At 47.6% G+C, this 28,000-nt stretch overlaps 5 protein-coding genes across 8 annotated transcripts; 3 read left to right on the forward strand and 2 right to left on the reverse strand.

The window, feature by feature from the left end:
* Positions 1–210: 210 nt before the first annotated feature.
* On the reverse strand, positions 211–1,437 carry LOC136491163 (transcription factor MYB41-like). The gene is made up of 2 exons (XM_066487396.1): positions 1,128–1,437; positions 211–901 (listed from the first exon to the last, which is right to left on the reverse strand). The coding sequence occupies exons 1-2, from the start codon at positions 1,397–1,399 to the stop codon at positions 211–213; spliced, it is 963 nt and encodes a 320-aa protein (XP_066343493.1). The 5' UTR covers positions 1,400–1,437.
* An 11,538-nt stretch (positions 1,438–12,975) lies between these two features.
* LOC136494839 (norbelladine synthase-like) lies at positions 12,976–13,844 on the forward strand. Its single transcript, XM_066491012.1, has 2 exons — positions 12,976–13,209; positions 13,350–13,844. The coding sequence occupies exons 1-2, from the start codon at positions 13,023–13,025 to the stop codon at positions 13,652–13,654; spliced, it is 492 nt and encodes a 163-aa protein (XP_066347109.1). The 5' UTR covers positions 12,976–13,022; the 3' UTR covers positions 13,655–13,844.
* Positions 13,845–14,047: 203 nt separating this feature from the next.
* Positions 14,048–15,952, reverse strand: LOC136493580 (pentatricopeptide repeat-containing protein At4g38150-like). The gene is made up of 2 exons (XM_066489681.1): positions 15,111–15,952; positions 14,048–14,121 (listed from the first exon to the last, which is right to left on the reverse strand). The coding sequence occupies exon 1, from the start codon at positions 15,926–15,928 to the stop codon at positions 15,116–15,118; it is 813 nt and encodes a 270-aa protein (XP_066345778.1). The 5' UTR covers positions 15,929–15,952; the 3' UTR covers positions 14,048–14,121; positions 15,111–15,115.
* A 1,824-nt stretch (positions 15,953–17,776) lies between these two features.
* Positions 17,777–20,051, forward strand: LOC136491356 (norbelladine synthase-like). Of its 3 annotated transcripts, none has more exons than XM_066487633.1 (3): positions 17,777–18,143; positions 19,247–19,458; positions 19,545–20,051. In XM_066487633.1, the coding sequence occupies exons 2-3, from the start codon at positions 19,248–19,250 to the stop codon at positions 19,835–19,837; spliced, it is 504 nt and encodes a 167-aa protein (XP_066343730.1). In that variant the 5' UTR covers positions 17,777–18,143; position 19,247; the 3' UTR covers positions 19,838–20,051. The 3 variants fall into 3 exon arrangements, with proteins under 3 accessions (XP_066343730.1, XP_066343728.1, XP_066343729.1); XM_066487631.1 differs by having other exon boundaries at positions 17,777–18,115; positions 19,195–19,458; XM_066487632.1 differs by having other exon boundaries at positions 17,777–18,115.
* Positions 20,052–22,988: 2,937 nt separating this feature from the next.
* On the forward strand, positions 22,989–27,999 carry LOC136491355 (uncharacterized). Of its 2 annotated transcripts, none has more exons than XM_066487629.1 (7): positions 22,989–23,700; positions 24,423–24,497; positions 24,577–25,114; positions 25,567–25,952; positions 26,464–26,678; positions 26,745–26,922; positions 27,421–27,999. In XM_066487629.1, exons 1-7 carry the CDS (start codon positions 23,260–23,262, stop codon positions 27,550–27,552), a joined length of 1,965 nt encoding a protein of 654 aa, XP_066343726.1. In that variant the 5' UTR covers positions 22,989–23,259; the 3' UTR covers positions 27,553–27,999. The 2 variants fall into 2 exon arrangements, with proteins under 2 accessions (XP_066343726.1, XP_066343727.1); XM_066487630.1 differs by having other exon boundaries at positions 22,991–23,700; positions 26,763–26,922; positions 27,421–27,996.
* Position 28,000: the final 1 nt, after the last annotated feature.

Below are 28,000 nucleotides of genomic sequence, written 5' to 3' on the forward strand. Positions count from 1 at the left end.
TATACAAGAATATAAGCGTTCATTACACGATTAAGCCGCATATATATCACTGGCGTATGAGCTGTGTGAAATACACTGTACACAGATCACTGATATATAGATAGACCAAGTGAGATAATGCGAAGCTAGTTAAAATATTTAAGATAAATAATCACACAATTTTGCACAAGGCATGCACCACCAGTCCTTCCGTTTCCTAGCATGGAAATTTCATAGTGGCAAGCTGCTGCTCTCTAGCAGCATGTCCTTCCAGAAAGCATCTTCGTCGTCCTCCAGAGAGCACATGCTCGGCATCTCAATGGGCTCCGACAGAAGATGGGCAAAACCCTGCACCGGCCTGTCAGCCGCAGCTGCCACTTCCGGCGGATAAGCCGCAGACACTAATGCAGCGGCCAGCGGCTCTGCATAGGCGGCGCCGCCGATCACCGGAGCGGAAGCGTTCAGTCGCTGCAGTACCACGTCGTGCTGCTGCTCTGCAAAACTTGCGATATTGCTGAGATGATCAGCTGATGACGCGTGAGACACGAGGAGGTTCATCTGGTCCTGTAATAAGCTCGGAACGATGCTACGACTCGCGTTCAGAATGGCGTTATCGGCGGCGGCTGCGTTGATGCTGTTAGGCATGAGACCAGCAGCAGCAGCGCTTCCTCCTCCATTGACGGCCTGCAGCAGAAGCTGCAGGGCTTGCACCTGCATCAGAGCGCTGCTGAGGCCTCCCAGGCTCGCCGCCGCCGAGAGGATCGCCCCTGGGGAGGCGGTGGCGATGTCGTCGGGGGGCAGACGCTGGTGCGTGACGGGGTCGATGCCCATGCGCAGCAGCTTCTTCCGGATGTGCGTGTTCCAGTAGTTCTTGATCTCGTTGTCCGTCCGACCGTCCAGGTGCGTCGCGATCGTCGACCACCTAACACAGGACAAACAGCGTAAGTACCGTGACAGCGTGTAATTGTTACCCTAAGACTAGATCATCGTATCTGGACTTCTGGAGAAGATCTGCACGCACGCCAAGCCAACTGCTGCAAAAGCAGGTGATGGTGGCGGCGGCTATGCATGCATGGGTGTCATGGTGATGGTGACCATCATCATATGAGTGCGTGACGTGAGTGGGTTGACGTTGATATCGGGCGTACTTGTTGCCGAGCTGGGCGTGGAGGCGGATGATGAGGCTCTCCTCGTCGGCGGTGAAGTTGCCGCGCTTGATGTCGGGGCGGAGGTAGTTGGTCCAGCGGAGGCGGCAGCTCTTCCCGCAGCGGTTCAGCCCGGCGGCCTTGGGCAGGTTGCGCCAGCTGCTGACGTGCCCGCCGTGCCTCTGGATGTGCTCCACCAGGGCGCGGTCCTCCTCCTCCGTCCACGGGCCTTTCTTCACGCCGGCGTCGTGGCAGCAGCACGGGGACCTCCCCATCTTCTTCTTCCCGCGAAGCGCTTGCAAGTTCGTTTGGATTTCCGGCCTGGTGGGGTGCAGTGCAGGAGAGAGATATGCGGTCCTGTCCCGGAGAAGGTACGGTGGAGTATATTTATAGGGAGGGTTAGCTTGGAATGGATGTTTCGTGCATGGCAACATTGAAGAGCCTGTGGCGGTTATGGGAGAAACTATTTCTATTTACCCGTCGTTGTTGCTTCGTCTGTGGATCTTAGGAAGTCAAAGAGAGCAGTTGCTGGAGAGATCTCGCACCACGTAAGGTTGATATATATATTCGCGCATGCGGTGTTTCACACTTGCTTGGCCTGTTGTCGTACGGCTGCACATGTCTCAGAGGGTAGGCAACAGATCGACAGCTAGTGGCTGCATGCATCAAGCTATAGAAAACATCGAAGCATTACCTTTTTTATTGCAACATAATTGAAGCCCTCATGCTTTTTTTTCCAGATGAGACGTCACACAAGGAAAAACAAAACATCCGACACTGATTTGATGATTACATTGATTAATTAATTTCACTTAAACAGTTACATGGTGGGGTGAGTCCCTAAATGAAAATAGTAAAAACCATGGCATGTATTATGTATAGACACTACATGAGAAGAAAAAACAAGACAATTTTCTCTTCTAATACTTGTGTAAGTAGTTGCCCACCTTAAGGTGCGGTGCCGTTCAATCCTAGGTGCGGGATCGACTACAGATGGTTAAGATCGAGCCACGTCACCAGAGCCTACCCTCTTCGTTTCGATAGCTGACAAGAGTCTCACTTTTTTTTTGATAAAAAAACAAGTCTCACTTAATGCACAAAGAAATAAGATTAGTACGTATACGGTAGTATTATAGTATCATCAGGTGTCAAATTTGCATGCTGGCGGCATTAGCATCCCCCCACCCCACACCCACCCACACACCCAGGAAGCGAACCTTTCCGAGTGTTGATTCGGCGATGTTGACTGTCGAGTATGCAAGGATGGCCGTTGGCCGCAACACAAATATATAACCAATATACTCTCTCCGTTTCTTAATATAAACCATATAGTTTTTAGCACCAATATTAACGCACGGCTTAAGAAAGGATGTGAGACCAAGGAAAAAAAGAAAAATCAGGTCATCTTCTCTCTCCCAATCAGATTGTTTCCTAAATCTAAAGGATTGGTTGAGGCATGTGCTATGTACGATGGAAAGGTTTTCAAACTAATCGGCATGGGAGCTGATACGTACCTATATTTTGGAATTTTCTTTAGAAATCTATATGGCTTATATTAAATAACGGAGTGAGCACTAATGTATTGTGCTATTCAAATTGCGTTGTTTGTTTGAACTCTCGACGCAATAAGTACATATAAATAAATGCATTCGCAGCCACGGCCCTGACGTATTATATATATAATACATATCTGGGCTACTAAATCCACGGAAAATGCGGTGTTCTCGGTAACCAACCCGATGTGCAGGTTGGGCTTGAGTTTCCAGGAAATGATTCGGTCGTGAATCCGGTGAAGAATGCACTGAATATAGATGGAAAATGGCGCATACCGAGAGATTATTGCCGAGTCACAGTTTTTGTCAAAAGGGAGGAGAGTCGTTGTTCCTCGAGAGCCATCTGAGTCGTTAGCTAGCTATAGCCTATATGGATTGACTGATGTTTGTCCATGCGCTTATCAGCTAAAATTTACAGTATTTTTCTTTCAAAAAAAAACAGCTTCAGCCGACTTTAATACCGGCCGAACACGTCCTCAGTCCACCGGCTCTCTGCTCTGTTGTTCCCGCGACAGCTGCTGGCTGCGAGCTGACCATGCTAAAGATGGCAACGGGCACAGAATGCCCGCATGCCCGTGGGCATAGAACCCGATGGGCAAGGATACATGCACCACTTCTTGCCCGCTGGTATGGGCGTGGGCACCATCCTAAATCCAGAGGATAGTTCTTCGTGGGCAAAGAAATTTGCTATCCTCGCCCACGTATCTGCCAGACCCGCTCCACATGTCTGACATGTGGAACCTACAAGCAAATATATGTATATATAAAAGCAAATATATGTGTGAACTGTTGAATGACTATGTTTAATGTTATCAATGTGAACGATTTACTGTGAATCTGTATCTTCATATCTCTTGTAATGCACTATGGTTTATGTATATGCTCAACCTAACGGGCACACGGGCATGCCCACGGGCATGAAATACCTGCGGATGGAGGGCGCGGGCATGGTTTGTTGCTCGTGACGGGTGGAGGGCGCGGGCACGGGCATAAGAAGATAGTCAGCCTGTTCGCTTGCTCGTATACGACCGTGGATTATAAGCCGAAATAATATTTTTCTCTCATACCAAACCAGCCAACAGTAAATAATCCACTGTCATTTACAGCCTGCCGAACCGGCTAAGTATCCACGCGTACCACGCCCGTTGCCATCTTTAGACCATGCCAAGGCCGCAGCGGGCAGCGGCAGATGCCGGGCGTTCCCGGCCCGCACCAACTCCGCGGAAAACCACCGCCGGGGGGCGCCGGCACGCCTTTCCTTTCGCCGCGGCCCGCACGGCGCTCGTCCGAGGAGGCATCAATTCGGTTGCGCGTGCTCGTTCACGGTTCGGCGGTTTAGCGGCTCTTGCTGTGTTGCGGTGTGCCGGACATGACGGTGTTGCTGCTGCCTCGGCTTGTGACCGGAGCATGCGCGCACCGCGGAATGGGCCCAGTGGCCCATGCGAGCTGACACGTCTGCTCGAGCGGGCTAATAAGGACTGAGAAGCCCATCAAACTGCAGGATGCAGACCTGGGCTGAACGGTTGTACTACTTGTGTAGGTTGGGCCGCTGGCTGAAGTTCCACGGAACGATGTCTCATTGATGTGCTATATATATGCAAACTGAAAGATGTGATGGGTCATGCACCCATGCGTTCCTGCACTCACTAACTCACGTGACTTCACCACGTGTCATCGTTGGAGAGAAAGAAGGGTCTCAATTAGGGTTCTTATTAATCATTGACAGAAGGAGGTTTAAAAAGGCAACCGCAGCCCGACGTGGCAAATGCGCCACGGGAGCCATGAGTGGCTGGAGAACGGTGGACGGGGCTGGCAGCGAGGGTATCACTCCTCAAAGTGGTTTGGGGAGAGTGAGTGATTAGAAGGGAGCTAGTGATCAGAGGAGTATGGAGATGGGGTGATTGCGGGAGCCGGCGACTGCCAGTGGAGGAAGGGAAAGGGCCTGCAGTGCGGGGCAACCGAGTCAGTAAGATCGGTTGCGAGTGACGAGAGATCCAGCAGGGTCAGCAACGGTGATGGCAAGGGTGTTGGTGCGGAGAAAGATAGGGTCACACTCTCCTTAATCGCGTGACGGTCATGTCTTAATCCTCGTCTTAACATTGGGATATCCCATAGGATCCATAATGAAAACTTGTAGGAAGATGATGCAAGTACAAAACCATTGAGGTGTACAGAACCCAAAGTCAATAGTGATGTGTTTTTTAATCCATGTCTAAGACTGTCTCCTACAATCGTTATCTAAAATACAAGACCCATACCTATTTTTTTTGTCTTCTCCAACAACGAGACCTAAAAGAGAACTCTTTCTGCAAATGAGTCTACAGGAGAGAGGATATTCAGATTTTGGTTATACCTCTCCTGATATAAAAATTGGTCTTCCGTATAGGTACTCTGTTGGATGCTATATGTATTAGGTTGAAAACCCATTTTGGTTTTGTGACAGACTTTTTACTTGTGGTCATAAATCATAATCGTGTGGTTATAACAATTCAAACCATTGGGGTGTGTGAGTTTGTCATGCATTTACATTCGGTGCGATGTTTTTTCTCCGATCTCGAAACTTTTTCTAATATTTTAAAAAATTGTCACCACATTCGTCGAAGAGTCCTGGTCAAAATCTTAGAGTAGTTTCATTGTTCCTCAAAAGTCGAAACTTGAGATGAAAAAACGATCCAAAAACACTGGAGTATTCGGACGTTGTTTTCAATGTTAAAATCGAACTGAACAGATGAGTCGAACCGTCCCAAGTACGCACTGAAATAATTGGCGCAGAGGACAGGTGAACGGCGTCTGACAAAGAGATGGAGCTCTACCAGCCTGTTAATTCTGAAATTTGTATTGTTTTTTCGCGCAATGATCTAAGAAAAACTAGAGCCTTCAAACCGAACTTCATCTTATCGAACTTTTGTCAGTTCTGTTCGAACGAAATGACTGGAGCTGCCCTTGGAGCACCTCAGGCGGCCTGGCCTATCTTCCGAGGCCGTCGAGTTAAAATCCCGCACACCTTTGCTACAGTACCTGCTTTAATTCAAAAGTATTGTACTTGTACTGGTGCCCGGTTGCTGGTAGCCTCAATCAAGGCTAGTAGTATGTGGCATCCCGCATCCACGATACTGTGCAGCTGTGCTGTCAGGATTGATCGATCGCTGTGCATAAATCCAGCACGCCAACGCAGATTTGATCCGCTGAAGGAGGCCGCACAAACCAGCTCGTCAGAGAAGGACGACGCGACGTAGGCTAGTTACGCCGGCGAGTAGCAGTGCAGCATCGTATGAGCCCTGGTACAGCCTGCACGCAACTCAAGCGCTGTCATACCGGCCGTATCTCCGGACCGCCAATAATTATTCAACACTTCATTCAATTTTCCCGTGATAATTTTGAAGGCAAGGTGTCTCTAGCACACGGCGAGCTAGGCCGCCCTGTTTGCAAGCAACGAATAATATTTTTCTCTATCAATAAATCAGCCAGTCATGACTTATCAGCCAAGCGAACAGGGCATACATCTGAAGTTGTTCAATTCACAACACCAACAACCTCTGCCCTCTGGGCCCGGCCACACTTCTTTCCAGGTCGTCAACACATACATGCACGTAAGCACCTGCATCGACTTACTCGAATTCGCAATGTAGCAAAATTCACAATTTCCTGGTATCACTGATTTTTTTTTTTTGGCGACCGCGCTCAGGGAGCATGTTTTTCATTAAGAGGAACGGTTACACAACGTAAGCCGACACTGAAAGAAGAACTGGAAAGAAATTGAAAACGAGGAGAACAGAGAAAAGAACTAAAGCAGCCAAACGCTTAGCGACCAAGCGGCCACAAACGGCGCTAGCCGCCTGAACCTGCCGCTATCCACAAGTTAGCTTCGATCTTCAGCAGCAGCCACGCTGGAACGACATTGCAACGAGCACGTAGGCCTTCTAATAGGTCGGGTAATACTTGGAGTTTTCGGGTTTTTTTTTTTTTTTGAAACATGGAACTGTTTGGATGGGTGGTAATGGGTTTAGAGGTCAAATGGGTTGGATGGGTCGGGTTAAGCAAATCGGGTTGGGATGAGTTGGAATGCAAGGTTCCCTTTGGCGAGTCTGTCGACGACGTCATCGGTGACGGCTACGGTGTCTTGGCAACCGTGGCGGGTGAGTCCTGCTCGTTGCTCGTCACGTCCTGCGTGCTCGCCGCGTTCTTCATCATTTGGGAGGGTCCTGCGTGCTCGCCGTGTTCTTCATCATCTGGGAGGCGTGTGCCTTCGCTGCCTTGGCCGCAGTGCTCGTCGCCGGCGTCACCTGGTGCCTGAACGTCGTCGCGGTAGTGCTGCCGGCACGGCGTTTCCCACCGCGCGCGCCTGGAAGACCTTCGCGGCGGCGAGATGGTGCGGACCCTGCCCGAGTGCTGGCACGTGTTCCACGTCGGCTACAGATGCACGTGTGACGTGCCCGCTCTGCAGGTCTGATCTCTTGCCACGGCGACGGGTTACGACGGCCGCGCCGGTAGGATGCGCGACCGCCCGAGCCGCGGTGGCGGTCAGGCCGCGTGCAGGTGCCGCGACACTCCGTCGCGCTGCGGTCGTCCACGCTCGGGATGCTCAGCCTCGATCTGTCCATGCACGCGGGGTTCAAAGGCGAGCCCCGCGTCGCGCTCGGCGATGACGGAGGCGGCTGCCTGCCGCCGCTGCTCCCGCAGGTGTTCGCGGACGGCCGGCACCTGGGCCGCTGGGCGGCGCCGAGGAGGTCTGCCGCCTGCACGAGGCCAGGGAGCTGGTGTCGGCCCTCGATGCCTGCGACGCTGTGCCATGCACCACCAAAAAATCGTGGGCTGTTCTGCCCGCCATCGCGATCAAGGCTATGGAATACTGCCAATGCAGAACCTTGGCAATCCAAGACAGCGTGGGTCGGGTTGGGTTGCGTCTAAGCTAATTTGGAATGGGGGTGGGTTGGAAATAAAAAATAATTAATTAGATACGGAATAGGGTGGAAACGGGTTGGGATCTCACCCATTAGCAGGGGTAGGCCACGTGCATTCCAAACTCATGTTTTCACAATAAGAAATATTATACAACATACGTGTGTTTTAGCACAAAAGAACATGTGGATTTTTTCTCTCTTCTTCCCTCTGTTCTGCTGACGCCGCGCAACGCACGCACGCATCCTCTGATCCTGCCCACGCCGTTGCTATGTCCAAGCGAAGCGACGTGTTCTCTGACGCACGCACGCACGCGTTCTCTGATGCCGCGCAACATGCAGCTCGGTCTGTAGCGGATCCGGCTCCAGTAGCCTCTCCTCCTCTACTATAATTTGTCCTTTCATACAAAAAAATTGTTTCTTGTGATCTATGATCTTATGATTTGTGATTGTCTGAAAATAGAAGAAGGCTGGAGGCTGGAGGTAGAAGCAGGGTGGAGGCTGTTGGATCTTAATTCTATGGTGCAAAAAAATTTATGTGTTGAAACTACATAAAACACATGGTTGTTAGGTAGACATACTCTTTCACAATTCATTTGAATACCAACTGCGCGGCAGCAATGTGGGCAGCGAGGCTAAGCAGAAGCCTCCTATATCACTGATAATGCAATGTCAACTCTCCACCCACCAAGTATACCACGTTCTTGATCGCGTGTTGAAACGACCTGATTTCCACGAAGGGAAATCCACAGAGTTGAAGTGTAATAAGACCGTTGTAGATCATATTACCCAAATTTCAGTCGAATATCATATCCATACAACGATACAATCAGAGTACAAATAGTGCGGAATTACATAAATTATTACATCGCCGCATTGGCGGAATCAAAAGTACCATTCATTCAGAACAGCTTGAAGATAAGATCGCCACACTCGAGCGTAGGCACGAACCCCTCAACCGTCAAACTCCTCGGAGCTATACTCCTCAGAAGAACCTGTGTGCCAAAATTTATCAGTACGATTTGTACTGGCCACTCCCACCCTATGAGCATTGCTTTGTGGAAATTGGATGCAAGTTGGATATAATCAAAAGAAATCTATAAGGCTGGGGTTTCCTAGCAATAGCATATCAAATATATAATAATAGTTGGTCAAGTTTTAACACCATTCCCACACACATTCCACCCCATTCCCTTTCTAGAGCTAGGTTTCAATCCTAGGATCGGTTTTCCACCATCCACACCATCACCATACCATCTCTCAGTCGACAAGCCAACTCCCTCTCGGCACTATCTCAAGGCCCGTAGCCCCTGGCTGCGACCGACACTCTCACGGGGGAAAAAGAGAAGGACTCATCTCACTATCTAGTTTAAGTGAAACCCAGGAAAAGTCCATAGCCAACAAGTCGACATATGTATCGATCGATCAACCATACACTCTGCAGAGGTTTTACATAACCACAAGATCCGCCTTCTTCGCTGACCGTCGTCAACTGGGCTGATTCCGGCCGCTTGCTAGCCTAGGATAATGTCACTCTACCATTTAGCCCTGGTACACCCCAAGTCTAGTCTGGGGTGGCTGAAACCATTAGCGGAGCCAAGATGAGCACCTCGGGGGGGGGGGGGGGGGGGCTAATCAATAGAGATTTAGAACAAATGTCGAAGATTAACGGTGAAATCACGTTTTTGCTACAGTAAATATAAAGGTAAATCACCCTCACAGGGGGGCTGCTGCCCCCCTAGCCCCCCCCCCCCCCCCCCGTGGATCCACCACTGCCTGAAACTGTGAGTCATGAGCCGGGTCCACAAGGTCTCCATGAAGTCTCGGAAGGGTGTGGGGGAAATCCTCTACGCCCCGTACCTCCTTACACTGTCCGCTATTAAACTAGCATTAGTGGCAATATCCTACCAAGTAGTCCGGCCGTCCCGCATTAAGGCTTCCCGATGAATCTGAGTACTAGTAAGTCCTTAGGGATGACCAAGCCAGAATATCTCCATCAGGGTTTCCATTTACCGTGCCACCACAGCACCTCCATCCTGGGCTCCTCCCATCACAGGTTCACACCCAGGACCACCTCATATACCATTTTACCCACCACAGGTATCCATTCCAGGGGTGCCCAGGTAGCACCCCATGGCAAGACTTGCCCTAGGCTCGTCGTATACTCCAACTTGGTCGACACAACCCTCACCCTCCACACACCCAAGTCACACACGCAACACTCTCTCCATAGTCCGGATAACACCAGTTTCCACCACGCATTTTATGTAGTATAAGCGTAGTAGAAGTATAAGCAATGAAATATAGCAGTGAGCGTGTGTCTAGCCTAATAGTAGGGTATGCGGGGGTAAGGTTGTGTCAAGGTAAAGGCCATCAAGTAAGCATACTACCATGCAAGTCCTATCTTATTATGATTATAACAGTAAAGTAAAGCAATAGCAGCTCTATATTAGCCATGCGTAATAGGTGCTACAAGATTAGGTGGGATGTGGCACCTTCAGTGTAGTCGTCTCCATTCTCCTCATGGTACTCACGATCCTCGTCCGTCTGGTTCTCCTCCGAGTCTGCAACGATCGTATTATAGTCGCTTTAGCGACGTTTATAGAATAGCACAAAGAAGCAATGAAAATTCAAAAGAGCCAAATGCACTCAAACATGGGTTCATTGCGTAAAGCTCGATTTTAGATGAATTTTGGTCCTGGTTTCGTATTTTTCCGAGGTCGTATGAATTAGTTATGAATTTCCGAAGTTTAAATCATTTCTGAAAATGGAAAAAGCCTGAATTAATCCTGGGCTGACACGTGTCACGCTGTGACTGGTCCACGTGGCGTGCTGACGTCAGCACGACATCAGCATGACGTCATTGGCTCGGCTCTGAGCTGACAAGTGGGGGGTCCTGGTGACGTCATCTTAACATTAGCATGACGTTAGCAACGTCATCGTTCTGACAGGTGGGTCCAGAGGCTCTTGAGTCACTGACATGTGGGTCCGGTCAAAGTCAACGTCAAGTCCACGGGTGAGTCAACGATCAACGGGTAGGGTCACTGACGTGTGGGGCCAGTGCTGCTGACGTCATCGTGACGTCCGCATGACGTCACCTTGGCTGTGCTGTTACTGACAGGTGGGACCCGCGTGACATAGTCATGACGTCAGCATGACGTCACTCACCGACATGTGGGTCCCGAGTCTTTGTGACACTGACATGTGGGGTTAGGTCAACTGTCAACGTTGACCGGTCAACGGTCAACGTTGACCGGTCAACGGTCAACTCGGACTGGGTCTCAAACGGGCTCTGGCGGGCTTGGGTTGGGCCGGTCTGGGCCGGGCCGACCCGGACACGTGGCATGTTGTGGCGCTGCCACGTCGTTGCCATGGGCTCCCACTGGGCTTCGTCTACCGTGCGGCCTGCACTGTGTGGTCCACGGTGAACTCAGGTTCACGGTCCATGGACCGTTGGCAGGCCTACGGTGGACCGAGTCCACCGTCTTTTCCTTTCGGCTCGGCTCACGTGCACCGAGTGCAGGCGCGTGCGGCCAGCGAGAGGAGGCCCTCTGCTTCTCTCCCGGCGTGTTCCCGCCGGTGGTGTGCTCACCGGCGAGTCTTCCACAGCGGTGATGGCGTCCAATTAAGGTGGGGGAAAGCTCCCCCAGGCCATGGCGAACATGATGGTGGGGTCTAGGTGGCGGCCGGGGCTTTCCAGGGCGCTGGCCACGGCGGTCGACGGCTCGAGCACGACGGTGTACGGGGACGACACGGTGGCAGCGGCCAAAAGCTGGTCATGTAGTGTGCGTGAGCGTCACGGTGCTCCAGCGGGCTCGTCGGGCAGGTCGAGGGGACTTCTGGAGCCTCTGGTGGCCTTGGCCACGGTGGCGGCTTGATTCGGCCATGGCGGCGGTCCGGTGGTGAACGGCGCAGGCACGCAGGAGCACTATGGGGCTCCGGTGGGGCAGTCAAAGCGTAGTCGCGGATGTGCGCGTGAGTGCGTGTGTACCCAGAGGCCAGAGACGGCCCTGGCCTACGCGCTCCCGGTGTGGAGCGCCATGGCCGACACAGTGAGGTCCGGCGACGAGCAGGGGAAGGCCGGGGCTCACCTTTGGTTTCGTGGAAGATAGGATGGTGACGTAGTGGCGAGTTGCGGCCGTGTAGCTCTGGAAGCAGCGCAGCGCAGTGCAGCGCAGCGTCGACGTGCTTGATCGGGGCGATGTCCTCTGCTCCAGCGACACCGGCGACGTCGCGCGGCTTTAGCGCTCCCCCCTTCTTCCTCCTCTTCTCTCTTGGCTCGGGTGCACAGTGGACGACCACACAGTGGCGGCGGGGCGATGAGAGAGCTCAGGGCTCCCGGGGCCGGGGCTTTTATAGCCGAAGCTCGGCCATGGAGCTCGGTGAACGGCGGATGGAGATCGAGGGGCGGAGGCGCATGCATCGCATCCAGCGGCCCGCGCGTGGTTGCGTGGGCGCGGCGCCAAGGGGACAAGGCCATGCCCGGGGCGTGACCCCCCTGGCCTGCTCCTGCCAGCGCTGTCGGCCTCCGGTCACGCGGGCAGTTGAGGCGTGGGCGGAGAAGATGAACAGGAAGGCTGACGGGTGGGGTCCAGTGGCAGCGGCAGCAAGCAAGGCAGACGGGCGCGCGGGCGTGAGCGGCGTGCTGGGCCGGCTCGTGGGCCGCGTGTGCGCGCGCTGAGTGGAAGGCGGGCGCGGTTGGGCTGGCTGGGCCGCGAAGCCGAGCAGGCCTGTCTGCTGTGAGGCTTCCTTCTTCCTTTTCTTTTTCTATTTTGTTTTTCTTCTTCTTTGTTTTGAATTCAAATTTGGTTTGAAATTTGAATTCCAAATTGGTGTACCTTTTAGATATGATGCCCATATCATTATTATATATATATTAGGAATTTATTTAGCTATTTTGTATAACAAAAATAGGCGTAGTTTTGTTATACACAAATGGAAATAGTTTTCTTTTTAAACATTTATTCTTTGATTTGAGTAATAATTACTTTATGGTGTATTTCTTTAAAGGAGTTTTTTAGGCATTACATAAAACAGATGAAAATCCAAATCACCATTTTAGTTAACATTATATGCTATGTTTCTTTTGTCAGCATTTAGATAAACATGATTTAACATATGGCATGCCATGCTTATGTGTTGACTTGGGTTAGGGTTAGACCTAATGCATCTCTTTGGTTGGGTTTCTATACATGACACTTATCAACACATGGGAGTTTTTGAGAAAAAATTTATAGTTGGTATTTTTGGTGTATGAATTTTTGAGTTGTTACCCGTGCCGATCATTGCACTGAGCTAGTAGATTCCAACAGGCAAAAAGAACGAGCTACTGACACTGCCGCACCCGGCCCGGCCGGCTTGCCTATATATAGGCGCACTCGACAGCTCAATTGTATTCACAGGAAACACAGCTTAGGACTGAGAGGCGCAGCTCAATCTCGAGCGATATGGTGAAGGGAAGCAAGGGCCACAAGCTGGAGGCCGACGTCCCGGCCTCCGAGCTGTGGAAGATCTACGGCACGCTCCGCTTCGTGGAGCTGGTGCACGAGCTGCTCCCGCAGGTCCTCCACCAGGTCGAGGTCGTCAGGGGCGACGGCAGCGTCGGCTCCGTCATCAAGGTGACGTTCCCTCCAGGTGAGGCCATGCATCTTTGAAACAAATAAAACCACCCCGGCCCTGAATCTCGCCATCCATAAATCTTGGTGGCGTACATCGACGGACAGGCTAGCTAACATGCCGATAAAAACTGTGTTTGCCATGCATGCACTTGCCAGGGAACCCTGGCGTGCAGACCTACAGCGAGGAGTTCGTCAAAATCGACAACGAGAATCGCGTCAAGGAGGCGGCGGTCATCGAAGGTGACCTTCTGAGCCTCGGCTTCATCACGTACGTGACCCGTTTCCAGATCATCGAGAAGGGTCCCAGCTCTTCGGTGATTACATCGACGGTCGAGTACGAGTACCACGACGGGCGCCCTGAGCTCGAAGCGGCGGTTTCCACTGCACCCTTGGCTGCGGCTGCTGAGAGACTTGTCCAGTATGTCAAGGAGCAGATGACGACTGCCCAGGCAACCGCCTGAAACGAAAATACTCAGAACTGCGGCTAGCACGGTTTCTGAGGACGAATAAAATGGATGTGTGTGATTCGGGTACTGTAAAACTGAGCATGCTGTTACCATGCCTACATGCTGCAAGATCTATCATTTGTGTGTGTTGTCTGGTACTACTTCGGTTTGAATAACGGGAAAATTTTCAATTTTTCGTCATTCCTATCACTTGAGTGACACTTTTCGTTTATACCACCAACCATACATTGGCACACTCTCTGAAGAAAAAAAATCCAGCTAACATCATGGAACAGACTATCAGGTAATCACTATTCAATGTAATCCCTATAGAAATTTATATATGAAAAATTATAGAACTAATGACACCATCCTAACCTGATAGATGTAGATTATTATGTGCTACCTCTTGCTTCTCTGTTGCCGCTGGTTCCGTCCATTTTCTTTGGGCTGTGTACCAGAATTTCATGCTGTGCTCAGGCCTGATCCAAAGAATCCCATGTGTTCTCAGGCTCGGAGCATAGATATGGTTAGGTCTTGGAGAATAGAAAGCTTAAGTTGTTCTGGCTGTTTCTTTGCTCGACTAGATGATGATAATGATAGAAGTGAAATGCTGGATAAGAATAGACAGGTGAAAGGGAAATTTGCTTCCTGCTCATGGTTGTCTGTTTTATAATTTTCTTTGATAACTAGCATATCATTGCTCACAGCTCCAACAGGGCTTGCATGATTATGAGATTTATGTGATTCTTGCAGTTAACCCAAGGTGTTCCATGCAAAACTAAAGGTCACTACATGTGATATATAAAACTGCAGTACTTTTATGCATAGTTCATAAAATATTTACTGCTACAACATGTCTAACAATTGTTATGTGCATTTTGTTATGCAGGAGGATCATGAGGCAGAAGAACATGCACCATCATCTGTCTCTTTGAGGGTGTAAAATGCATAACAAATCAGTTTGATGTTAAAATAACCATAAATTTTTGAAAGCCCAAATCCCTTAGATTTCCTTTGACCAGCTTTGGCGAAGCATGGTTCAGCTTGCCTCGTTATTTTCCTGCTCATTTTCCCACTTTTTTGTAGCAATTCATCAGTTCATCCCTTTTGCTTTTCTCCATAATTTATTTGAACAAATTGCTACTCCAAGCCAAAAAAAGAAAGAAAAAGAAATAAGTAATATTGGAAAACAGCGGACTCCCAAAAGGCTTGACATTTTAGCATCCAAAATTTGTCCCAAAAAACTTGTTGGTTTAGCTTACTAAACAAGGAAAATTAGCCATTAGCCCTGTTTAGGACAAACAATACATAGTTCAGTTGGAAATCCTGAAGACTCACAAGCACATACTATTTTTGATTCAGACATTCCTACATGAACCAAGAAGCAAGGCGTACCAGTATCACTATTACCAGAAGAGCAAATACTATTTTTGATTCAAACTTCCTACATGCACCAATCAGAGCGTACCACTATTACTTGCCAAAGAGCAAGTTCATTATGCCGTCGAACACTTGCCCCCGCTTCACAGTGCCGCCACGCACGGCCTCCTCGTCTGGCACGAACCCCTTCCCCTCCATCGTCTCTAGCAGCGCTTTCCCCTCTTCCACTTTCCCCATCCTCAGATACGCCTCAAACGCGGCCAGATACGTCGCCACATTCGGCCGCATCCCGCGGTCGAGCATCTCCACTAGGTACTTGCCGGCTTCCGCACACCGGTCGCTGGCCGCGAGCCCCCTGACAAGCACGGCCAGCGTGTACGCGTTGGGCATGACGCCAGACGCGAGCATGCGGTCGTAGGTGCGCACGGCGTCGCGCCAGTGCGCAGGGCCGGCGTTGGCATAGGCCTCGAGGACGGCGGTGTGGGCGACAACGTCGGGCATGGCGCCCTTGTCCTTAATGACGGCGAAGAGCGCGAGAGCTTCGTGGGTGAGCCCGTCCTTGGACAATCCGTCGAACATCTTGATGGCGTAATCGGTGAGGCCCTCTTTCCGCATCCTGTGGAAGATCTCCTGTAGGTTGGTGGGGTCGGACGGCTCGGCAACGGCGGGATTCTTGCTGAAGGGGTCGTAGTAGGGGGGAGGTAATTCATCCTTCTTCGCCGTGGACGGGGGTGGATGTGAGGAGCTGTCAGCGTCGTCGTCGGACCAGTCGAAGGCAACTGGTGAGTTGGTGTTGGAGCTCCGGTGGGGAGGTGGGGAAGTGGTGGAGAGGAGACGACTGGTGTTGGAAACGGAGATGGAGGAAACCCCACGAAGCAGGCGGCGAACGGCGGCGGCGGCGGCCATTGGAAAGGAGGAGGTGGGGGGGACAAGGGGTGAAGTACTGAAGTCACTAGTCAGTACGCAGCGTCTGGGTGGTGTTATACCGTGGTGCCATAATTAATAAAAAGAGAGGTAATTTTTTTTAAAATACTGAAGAGAGGTAAATTAAAGCATTTGAGTTTGTCCAACTCGAAAACCGGTTCCTCAGGACATACTGGCTCAGTAAAAAAAATAGACATAACATATTCTCATTCTTCAAAAAGTTAAAATAAATTCAAACTTGACCGATGCATAAAACATACTTCCTCCATTTCAAATTATAATTCGTTTGACTACTCGTCTTATTAAAAATTTTTAAGTTAACATAGTCAAATTTAAGTCATTCTTAAAGAACTTTTGTTAATAAAGCAAGCCACAATAAAAGAAGTGATATTTTGCACAAATTTTGAATAAGACGAGTAGTCAAACTTGAGGTCAAAAAAGTCAAATGAATTATAATTTGGAACGGATTTAGTACGTAGTAATATTTGTAGTACAAATATTATTAGTTGCCGTTTCGATCCCTTCATTTTGGAGGAGTTAAAATCTACATAATGGATTAGGTTATTTGGCTTAGAATTTGACATTCCATAACTTTTTCAAGCCCACAAATAAGCCGATCTCATCTCAAATTCATAGGGTGGAAGATGAGAATGGATTTTATAGATCACTATGGTATAATTCTATTCTCCAACTTATAGCACACTTTTCAACTCACTTCCCGACAATAGAAACTCAACATATAAGTATGTCCCTTATATGCCTAACAATAAATATACAAATATATTCCATATACAACTATATTAGCTTAATTAATCAATGTCTAAATTGTAATTATTATAATAAATTCAATTCCAAGGATCCAAACAGGCCCTTGGACCAATCATACAATATATTTTATAACAAATCTATTTAAAAACATAAATATTGAAACTATTTTTATAAATTTAATCAAACATAATATTGATTCTCCTCTACTTGAAAATAGTTATGTGTGTTCTTTTTGGACATAAATCGACGTCCCGTTTTTAACTCACTTTAAAGTTTTGTTAAGTGATAAATATTGCATCACATGAGCCATTTGAACTACTCCCCCCTCATTAATACAAGGTGTTCAAGCAATTTTAGAATCAAATAGTCTACCAAATGACTAATTTGTCTCTCACTAATTATTTACTAGTTCGGTTGTTGGCTTATTTAATTTCCTAGTAAGGCGCACAAAGAGACATGCATGCATGTCATTGATTTGGCTACCAGTTGCATGAGTCATTTTGGGCAAAAACGTGTTAAAATAGAAGACATACAAGGATGGAATTTTAATTTCTAAAGACAGAAGCACAAATGAGATTGAGCAATCCATAATATCTTATATATTTTAAACAAGTTTCAAACTTACACATACCTTGTACTTTAGGATGGGAGAGTAGTTATTATTTTCTAATTGTTATATACCCCGTCCCAAATACATGACACTTTTGACTTTTGGACATCTTGTTTCACTGTTCGTCTTATTTAAATTTTAAATTTGTTGTATAAATATTATTTATTTTTTATGACTTATTTTACCATTAGATATACTTTAATGATAATGTATATTATTTATTATTTATAGAAAAACTGAATAAGACAAATGGTCAAACATGTATAATATCTAAAAGTAAAAAATGTTATCTATTTTGGACGCTCCAAGCCCAGAACCAATTGCGTATCGGCATGGGGCGGCCTCGGTTGCTGCCGCGGCCCAACAAAAGTAGGGACAGGCTCTCACAAAGGCCAAGCTAGCCCTCGCGACACCAGCCCATCTCGAAGACTCCAACACTAGCCGGCCTCGGTTGCTGTCGCGTCTCGCATCTCCCGGCGCCACATCCCGACTCCACGACTCGAGACTCAAGTCTCAGCGACTCCCCGCGCGAGCGCGACCACGCTCGACAGCGCCCTCGCCCCCGTCGGCCGTCGCCCCAGCCGGCGCACCGCATAATCCGCGACCCGCTCCTCCAGCTTCCTCCTCCTCAGTGGTGGCCGGCCGGCAGATCCGCCGCCCGGCGGCCGCTTACCCCGGCGCCCCACACGCCCAGCCCCCCAGCACCCCTGCTGCAGCCTGCAGTGCTGAGCGGCTGGGCGCTACCCGGCCAGTGCCCAGGTTGCGGCCTGGCCCCAGACCCCGGTGCCCAGGTCCGGCTCTTTCCTTGTTTTTGCTTAGGTAAGCGAGTTGAACATATTAATTATGCTGAATTTGGTGGAAAGAAGTTCAGAAGCTTTTTTATTTCGCGTCCATGCTTAGCATGTATATCATTAAGAAGGAGTTTTACAGTGAATAGCGCTGGTTGGCCTTGAATGCGAGCGGCACTCCATAGCTTAGAAACATGTAGGTTGTGCTAATGTATCCTCATGTTCATTTGTTGCTTACTAGAATATTTATGCAATTATTGATAACACTTTCCGTGTGTATATATTAATTGTACGAATACTCAGAAAGATGGTTTTTTGTTTTTGAATTTAGCATCATTACATGTTCAAATGAACTTGTTCTCAGTTACTAGTGTCAGTATACATGTTTAAAAAGTCCCCAAAATTAGGTATGGTGTTAAGTCGGGACAAATTTTGCATAGATATGTAACATGGAAATTAGCCCCTCCCTTGCCTCAATCCTGGATCCGCCACTGCAGCATGAGAGACACTGACACAAAAATCTTGAAAGTACTCTTTTGACCTTTGCATATCATGATTCACACAGCCTACTCATTTTTTTTTTGAATCGCATAGCCTACTCAAGTTTAAGAGAACACAAACGCACTAATTGAGATGTTATATTCTTAACATGACACTGACTTCTCAACTTTTTAAGATCTCATTTTGCTGCGGCCTGGTGCCTGCAACGGTAACAAAAGAAAAGAAAAACTTGTGGGGTTCTTTGAGAATTTAGTTAGTTCTTCTGGTTTATAGTGATAGGCCCTGATAGCTCATGACAATGCAAGGGAAGAGAGCCTTCTCCATGAGTTTAACAAGGAATAGTTCATTCTTATAATTAGCTGATTGTTGGACATAACTGACAAGGTTAGGTCTACACCGAAAAAAAATAAGGTGCTCAAAATTTGGCGAACTGTGCCTTGTTAATGGCATCCTATGGTCGACCATACCATATGAATAACACCTTATTATTAACTAGAGTTCTCTACTGACACTCTGTCATATTCTTCGGGTGGCATTGACGTTTGAATAAATCTCATATCTCCTGCCTGCAATTTCCACAGAAGAAAAGTCTATATATGTACAGACAGAGAACTCACATTGCGGTTGCCTCAGCATGGCTACTACAGAGCTCACCAAAGCAATGAAAGGGAGCCTTAGCCACGAGTTTGAGACTGGACTCCCAGCTGCCGACGTGTGGGAGGTCTATGGAGGCCTCCTTGTTGGGGATCTGATTCCCCAATTGCTTCCTCAAGTGTTCTCAAAGGTTGAACTTGTAGAGGGAGATGGTGGCGTTGGAACAGTTCTGCTTGTCACTTTCCCGCCAGGTTAGAACCTGAAACACGAGCTTCTTTGAGGTATGATGCGATCTCAGCTCCAAATAACTTTGCTTTCTTCTGATTCATGTTGGTAGGAACTCCTGGATCAGAAGCTTTCAAAGAAGAGTTCATCAAGGTCGATAATGAAAACTGCATCAAGGAGGTCCTAGTAACTGAAGGAAGCTTTCTCGATCATGGCTTTAAGAAATATTTGGTACGAACCGAGATTATAGGAAAAGAACAGAAGACAGCAACCATAAGATCAACTATTGAATATGAAGTTGATCCAGAGCATGCGAGCAACCCTCCTGTAGTCAGTACGAGTGGTTTAGCTACTATTGCTAAGGCCATCACAGAATATATCAAGCAGAAGAAGGGTCCTGAGTAAGCTCTCAAGAAAGGATGATATCGTGTATATGTTTGATTAGTGAAGATTGTATCTACCAATAAACCAAATAGAATATGGTAATGAACAAATGATTGCCATTTGATCCTTCCATTGCATTTTGTGGGATCTGCAGTCAAGCCAGCATGTATCCAGCATGACTGTAATGCTGATGTTAGATTAATATAAGCTCTTGTTCTGAAAAAAATAACAGCTAGCCCAAGTTTTTCTTGCAAGATGTTCAGGTCAAAGCCAATTAGTCCAAAATGGCAGCGTATGGTTGACAATACCATATGGCTAAGTTTATTAAACTAGAGTTCTCTGCTGACACTCTTCTGACTTCTCACATTTCCTCGGGTGTCAGCAGACATTTCAAGATCGCGATCGGCTATAAAATCTCATTTTCCTCCTGCCTGCAAGTGCAAGTTCCACAGAAAAGAAGTCTTTGTGTATACCTTAGCATGTCTACAGAGCTCAAAGCGATGAAAGGGAGCATTTGCCATGAGTTTTGAGACCGGGTTCCCCGCTGCCGACGCGCGCGCGCGTGTGTGTGTGTGTGTTGGGGGGGGGGGGGGGGGGGGGGTTTGTCTATGGAACTCTCCTTTTGGGAAATTGATGCCCCAACTGCTTCCTGAAGTGGTCTCAAAGGTTGAACTTTTAGAGGGAGATGGCCGTGCTGGATCAGTCCTCCTTATTACCTTCCCTCCAGGTTAGAACCTGAAACTGAAAACATGTGCTTCTTTGAGGGTACGATGATGCTGTCTCAGCTCCAAATAATTTGCCTACTTTTCTTGTGATTCATGTTGCTAGGAACTCCTGGATCAGAAACTTTCAAAGAAAAGTTCATCAAGGTTGACAATGAAAACTACATCAAGGAGACAATAGTTACTGAAGGAGGCGTTCTAGATCGTGGCTTTCAGAAATACATGGTTTGAATCGAGATTATGGGGAAAGAAGAGAAGACATCCATCATAAGATCAACAACGGAACACGAAGTCGATGACGAGCATGCAACCCATCCCCCCCCCCCCCCCCCCCCCCCCCCCCCCATGTGTTCAGTACCGCCAAGTAATTAAACTCTGGGAAGAAGAAAGGACCATGGCGTGAAGATATCTATTTGTTGGATTACCTTCATGCCTTGTTCGGCACCTATTCTCTCGTTCAGTTAGTTGACTGAGTGCGTCAGTAGCAATTAGAATATGAGATCGTGCACGTGTGGAGCGCGAGTTTGGCGCCCGACGTCGTGCAGTGTTCACGCGGGGTGTCCACGCTTGTTTCTCTCCCGTACATGTTGAATCGTGCACGTCTTGATATATAGTGGGACGCATGGAGTGAGTTTCCCATTCCAATTTATAATAAGTCGTTATGCGATTTTTAGCAGAGATTAAGGTAAAGTGTGGATTGGACTTGATCAAACACGGGGTTGGAAAAACTGACGAGTCAAAATCTTTGGCGTGAGTCTAACAGGACACACTGGCAGGTTGGATTGGGTCAGACTATTTTTTTCGAGTTTTTGTACTTTGGGTTGATTTTTTTTGGGTCGGTCGAGTCAATGGGTCGAAAACCATGACCCAATCCTAACGTGATTTACTTGTGGGTTGTGTCACTCTGTCCCTCTGCCACTGAAGTTAATCACAAGCAACTTGTGGTTTTGCAGGTGACAATGAGCACACCACCACAATTTTTTTTTAAAAAAAAAATACACGAAGAGACTACGTACACCGGTAATTTCAAATTTATCTTTCCTGCGGAGCATCTCGTTGCCGATGCCAAGAAGCCATCACTGCAGCGCGTGATCCATTTCTTCATATCACACCACTTGCTCGTGAGCCCAGCTCCCCTGATTTGTACAGAAAGTAGAGCTCCCTAGATGTGATCACTAGAGCAACTCTAGCATGGCCCTTACTTAAATCCCATAGCTAAATATGAGATCCTAGAATTAAAACGTGCTCTAGCAGAGCCCTTACTAGAACCTCGAAATTTGTGTGGGCACCAAATCCTTGCTCTAGACCCCATTCTCGTTGGGTCTAGGCCAAGCCCCAAAATCCTCCTGTGCGTATCTCCAACCCCTGCGGCTTCCTCTGACGGTTGCGACTCCTCCACCCCGCGACTTCCCTGGCGGCTCACCTATTCCACCGGCGACCGCGACTTCCCGGCGGGCGCAACTCCACGGCGGATTCCATCGACAGGGCAGACGCGAGCTCCGGCAGCTTCCCTCGCCGTGGCGGACATGAGCTCTGGCGGCTTCCCACGGTGGGGCGAACGCGAGCTCCGGCGACGACCGTGACTTCCCTTCGCGGGGCAGACGCGAGCTCCGGCAGTGACCGCACAAGAGCGGCCTCGGTCCTCCGACACATGGGCTCAGGCCGCTGCTGCAGTCGAATCCATCTTCTCGGGGTGTTCGGCTGGTATGGTTGTGGAGGAATTTGGATGGTTTGGAGGAATTCTGGAGGAATTTGTGAGAGAAAAATACTGTTCCGGATGAAAAAAAAGAAGCGGATCAAGCCGGGTTTAAGGGCACGCGAACGGGGCCAGAGGAAGAAGAAAGAGCCGATGACAAGCGGGTCCTATCTATCATTCTCTACCAGAATAAATTTGTGGGGCCAAATTTAGGTGCGGCTGTTGGAGTAGAAGCATAAAACTGAGCCAACAAAAGTTGAGGACAGCACCCAAATTAGATTTAGGGGCCTGATTTAGGTGCCACTGCTGGAGTTGCTCTTTTAAGTGAGCTCCTCAAGCATGATCACTCTCCACCAGTTGACCTCCCTCTAGCTCTATAGGTGTGAAATGGGGTGGTGGATCTGCAATTCATCTCATGGCAGCAAATGTTTTGCTAGAACTTAATTCTACACCTCCAGAAGACTCAAAGAGGAATCAAGCCTGAAGAAGGCGAGTCTGTAACCCATGAGGATGCCAACGCTCTAGCTCAAGATGAATGTGGTGACTCTGCTGCTACAGATATAAATTCTGTCTTTGTCTCTTCCTCACTTATCTGTTGACAGGCTTGATGAGTTAAAAAAAAAAGAGGCTGCAGATGTAGTACATAGAGTGGCGACCGGTGAGAAGCACGAGTAGTTGGTGCTACAAGATGGTCAGTCAAACGTGGGCAAAGATGTACACACCACTAAGACAAACGAAGCGAAACGAAACTTCCGCTTTTGCCAGCGCACCCGTAGCGTAGTGGCTACTAGCGCCTATTGCGACCGCGAGCCCGCCGAGCCGCGAAAGAACAGCCGGCCTCTTCCACATCGAGCGCGCCGAGATTCGTGTCCGCCGTGCCGGCACCAGACCAGAGAACACCCACCTCACTGCTGACGCGGGCACGACTCGTCGCCGCCGCCGCAAAGCGCGGACCAGTTCCTCACGGGTCGAATCTCTCCACTGCGTAAAACACACCGCCTTAACGGCCGGCCCGCCACCGCGAGATGCCTCGGAAGTCGCACAAGGCGAGGGGCGCGGCCTCGCACGCCCCCGTTGGTCTCACGGCCGGGCCGAGGCCTCCCCGGAAGGCCGCGGCCCCAAACCCTAGCCCCGCCGCCGAGCCTCCCCAGGCCGGCGTTGCCGAGGCCGAGGGCCTTAAGGCACCTGACGCCGGGGCGTCCGCCGCCGCTGAGGCACTGGAGCGCCTCCGTGTCGCCCCTGCTTCTGACGGTGATCCGCCATCGCCGTCGCCGCCGCCTTCCGAACCCGTGCACGAGGACCCCGCGCCGCCGGTCGAGGCGTCGTCTTCTGGGAGGCCTGCGGCGGGCGGGAGTTGGGAGGAGGAGGCTGTAAGGAAGCTGCACGAGCTGGCGGAGGTTGGTGGGGATGAGGTGGAGTTGACCGAGGAGGAGGTGCGCGCCAATGATCAGAGGCAGGAGGACGAGGTGATGCGATGTTCTCTCTGACTCTCTGTGTTTGACTCGTTGCTGATATTAGTTGGAGAAGCATTACTTAGCATGTTTCAGTCTCATTGTTACGGATGATTAACTGAACTTCAAGAGTACCATGCTGCCTTTACTGATTATCGTGGCCAGTGTGTTATTTATGTGTGCCTCTGTTTAGTAACTGACCTAAACTTGTAGCCTCCTTCGTTCAGATGAACTGTCATATGCTTGTATTATATATGGGCTTGATTAACTTTAGACCAATGTGAGCGAAGAAACGCACTTTACAAGTTGTCCTTCTCATACATTTGAGTACTTTGGGTCTGTGCCCTTCACCAGCGAAAATACCACTTTACAAAGTGTCCCTATAATACATTTGCATTTCTGCCAATCTGGTAAATACTTTTTTTTTTGTGCCGTTCACCAGCAAAAAGTTTTTTTCCAAGTAATACTGACTAGCTATAACAAGAAGCCAAATAGTACTACTACCTCCGTATGTCAATACTTGATGTTCCGACGCTGAGATTGTACTGCGGCAGGCTAACTCATTCCTCTGGTCAGGAATGTCAAGTATTCCTGACCGGTGACCGGAGGGAGTACTAGAAATCTAGAATAGTGTACTTGGGTGCTGCTAATTACAATTACAATTATCTTTGCTTTCAATAATTAAGCGTGTCTTAATCACTTGTTTTAGTCTGATAGAATGTAAATCCATTGCTCAGATCTGTGCCCTCGAAGCAATTTTTGGAGATGCTGTAGTGATTTTGGACAGAAAGGGAGGCCAGCGGTCTTTCCAGGTATATCCTTCATTTCAGTTTTCAGGTCATATTCTTTGTACTGTAGGAGCAAGGATGTAATTTGCTAGTGTAATTACAGGTTCTTGTGCATATTGAGATTCCAGATTCTATAGATGTATCAACAAAGCTCAATTATGGTGATGGAACATTAAATTATGGGGCAACACGTGATGATGATGATGATGACCTTTTCTACAAGTTCAGAGTTGAGCATTTGCCTCCAATCCTGCTAACATGTCTCCTGCCTACATCATACCCAAGTCACCGTCCTCCCTTTTTCACTATATCTACATATTGGCTTGATAAAGGGATGATTTCGTTGTTATGTCGCATGCTTGATATGCTTTGGGAAGAGCAACAAGGGATGGAAGTAACATATCAATGGGTGCAATGGCTCCAAAGTTCTTCCCTTTCTCACATAGGGTTTGGTAATGAAGTAATTTTGAGCAAGAGTGATGTAACATGTGATGCGGATGGTGAAGATAAGCGTGCTTGTCCAGATAATGCTCCACCAGATGTTATAATTCCAAGGCTGATGAGATACAATGAAAATAAGCATCGTGAAGCTTTCTTACATGCTATCCATGAGTGCATGATTTGTTTCAGCGAGTGTCCTGGTAATTATTTCACCTTCGTTGTATCTGCAGTAATGTTTACGGTGTTGCGCGTAGAAGTTTTCTGCTGTGTAAGTTAACAATAAAGGTGTCTGTTGACCTATGGTTGTCCCGGCATAGTATGGACCTATTTGTCTATATATTATCATATTGCCACTCTACATGCAGTTTAGTCCCCAAACTTTCCTTTTTTATACAGTTCACTAGGTACTGGAGTTGTAAATTTTTACATGTTTTTCCATTACAGGTAGAAATAGACCTTATTCTGATTTCTATGTTAAATAGTCTTGAAAAAAAAAATTCCAGCTGTACTTGTTTGTATAACTTTAAAAGCCTAGCGAGGTCTTCATAACTGTCTTCAACTTGGATATGCTCTATATCCATTTCTTTTATCCTCACTATCTGAATTGATGCTGCTTCTATTTTTCTTCTAATCTAATTTGTTATCTCATCAGGTGTTGATTTCATCAAACTTCCGTGTCATCATTTCTTTTGCTGGAAATGCATGCAAACATACTGCAAAATGAATGTCAAGGAAGGAAATGTAGTGAAGTTGCTATGTCCTGATACGAAATGTGAAGGTGCTGTTCCTCCAAATGTATTGAAAAGGTTGCTTGGAGAGGACGAATATGAACGTTGGGAGGGATTACTGCTTCAGAGAACTCTTGATGCCATGAAAGATGTTGTCTACTGTCCAAGATGTCAAACTGCTTGCTTGGAGGACGTAGGTAATGAAGCAGTGTGTTCAAGTTGTTTGTTCAGCTTTTGTACCCTTTGTAGAAATCGCCGTCATATTGGAGAGCAATGTATGTCTCCAGAAGAAAGACTTATGATCTTGGAGGTAAGAGAACTTGATTCCCTGTATATTTAACTTATACCTAATGTATTATATTTAAGGCTTGATATGATCACAATATAGAAATTTTTAGTATACTAATATATGATAAGTAGAAACAGAAAATGGGAACTACTAGAAAACAGTTTACATATGCTCGAATCTAATGTATGGTTGTTCAGATGTTTATTGTTTTCTGTTCTGAGTGTCTTAAGCAGAAAACCATCGTCAGGAAGGGTTACTGGTGGTGGTTACATTTTTTACCATAGTGTCCACAATGATTTCTGGCTAGATGCCTATATATGTATCTTGTGACCAGCAAACAAGATATACCTGTAGCTGTCTTTTCTAGCACCTGTAGAGTGATTATACTAGACAGCATCTTGATATACTCTGATGGCAGCGATGCTTTAACTAATGCTTTCTGGAGAAAGGTTGATTAATTGAGGGGGCCAGTTTGGTTATGTTCTCTAGAGTATTTTTGGGAATCTCAATTCTTAATTTCATTTTTATACAGAAACGCCAAGAATCTGGGAATGTGCAAGGAGATCAGATGAAAATTCTAGAGGAACTACGCAGCCTGAAGGAAATTATGAAGGATTCAAAACAGTGCCCAAAATGCAGGATGGCCATATCTAAGACAGAAGGATGCAATAAGATGCATTGCGGGAACTGTGGGGAGTACTTTTGCTATCAATGCAACCGTGCGATCACTGGATATGAGCATTTCAGGTGAGTTATCTTTCAGTAATAACCACATTCTGTTCTTTGCTATATACTGGCTTGACAAAAAAAAAGATCCATTTTTGCATACAGGGGTTCTTGTGTGCTTTTCCCTCAAGAGGAACTAGACAGATGGGAAATGCAAATGAATCAAAGGGTCCGACGCCAAGTTGTTGCACATGCGCATGCTGAAATGCATGGGCAGAATGGTCATGCTCATCCTTGCCCTACATGTCGGCAACCGTCTCCAAAGGTAAGCAGCTACTTTGTTCAAAACGGAATTGAGGACTAGGGGACAAATCCAGCAGCTGTGTATCTTCGCATGAAGAGACCAATAGAATTTTGTTTCTGGCCATTTACGCTTTTAAAATTGTGTTGCTGTTCGGGACTTTTGCCCATATATGTTTTGATCTGTGCTTTGACCTTTTAGTTGTGATTATTTCGTTTATGGGATTCCAATTATTATTATTAAATAATGAGATTAAATAACAATGAGCCATGTCTCGATTGAATTTCATAAGTGCTAGTATTACTTATTTGGATACTGTATATAAAGTAAAACTGTTGCTGATATCTAGGTCACTTTATTTTATTTATCGTTTGAACTAAGGCAAGCCTGGGCTAAACCACAATAGTGGGTTTTCTTAGTGGACTCCTGACAGCTTGGAACTGTATTGTGATTTCCCCCAACCAGAATCAAACAAATGCCTTGGCATTACCTCTTATGTACTTGCTTTGGTAACTTTGGCAGATCGGAAACAACAACCACCTCTTCTGTTGGGCATGCCAGAAGCATTTTTGTGCCCTGTGCCATAAGACTGTCCAAAAGCCCGCACAGCATTATGGTCCCAAAGGATGCAAGCAGCATTCGGCAGATCCCTGAACGAGGTTTTCCCATATGTGCATCAACACTGTGGTGCCAGTGCAATTTCCAAGTGTTTTGTGCAAGTACACATATATACTTATCCTGGGACGTACTTAACTCCTGGATTCCAATTTTTGGCTGCGAGCATGTTTTGAAGTTTCCATTGTCATTGTACCTACACTAACAGTTCTGCAGTTTACATTCGTGAACATGAACAGGAATTATTCATTCATTCAGTACCGGATGAATTGTTGAGATTACTCTGTACATTGAAGATGCGATTGAACATCAAGTCAAAAAACAATAGAACCTTGCAGAATTCTGAGAGGGAAGATTATTTGTTGTACTGTTGGATTGATCTTGTGCCAATACAAAGAAAGTTATCATTGTTAGGTTACATGTTTTCTTATTTTAACTTGCGTTCCCGATAGTCGGACGTGTGGTTTGAGTGACGATTCTCATTGAA

This window comes from Miscanthus floridulus, chromosome 11 (assembly GCF_019320115.1).
Source record: "Miscanthus floridulus cultivar M001 chromosome 11, ASM1932011v1, whole genome shotgun sequence".
Classification (NCBI taxonomy): domain Eukaryota; kingdom Viridiplantae; phylum Streptophyta; class Magnoliopsida; order Poales; family Poaceae; genus Miscanthus; species Miscanthus floridulus.

Coding starts and splice junctions, on each gene's coding strand:
- LOC136491163 (XM_066487396.1), bottom strand. CDS start 1,399: ATGGGGAGGTCCCCGTGCTGCTGCCACGACGCCGGCGTGAAGAAAGGC. Junction 902..1,127: donor CACGCCCAGCTCGGCAACAA/GTACGCCCGATA, acceptor GTCCTGTGTTAG/GTGGTCGACGATCGCGACGC.
- LOC136494839 (XM_066491012.1), top strand. CDS start 13,023: ATGGTGAAGGGAAGCAAGGGCCACAAGCTGGAGGCCGACGTCCCGGCC. Junction 13,210..13,349: donor CAAGGTGACGTTCCCTCCAG/GTGAGGCCATGC, acceptor TGCACTTGCCAG/GGAACCCTGGCGTGCAGACC.
- LOC136493580 (XM_066489681.1), bottom strand. CDS start 15,928: ATGGCCGCCGCCGCCGCCGTTCGCCGCCTGCTTCGTGGGGTTTCCTCC.
- LOC136491356 (XM_066487633.1), top strand. CDS start 19,248: ATGGCTACTACAGAGCTCACCAAAGCAATGAAAGGGAGCCTTAGCCAC. Junction 19,459..19,544: donor GCTTGTCACTTTCCCGCCAG/GTTAGAACCTGA, acceptor TCATGTTGGTAG/GAACTCCTGGATCAGAAGCT.
- LOC136491355 (XM_066487629.1), top strand. CDS start 23,260: ATGCCTCGGAAGTCGCACAAGGCGAGGGGCGCGGCCTCGCACGCCCCC. Junction 24,498..24,576: donor GAGGCCAGCGGTCTTTCCAG/GTATATCCTTCA, acceptor GTGTAATTACAG/GTTCTTGTGCATATTGAGAT. Junction 26,923..27,420: donor GTCGGCAACCGTCTCCAAAG/GTAAGCAGCTAC, acceptor TAACTTTGGCAG/ATCGGAAACAACAACCACCT.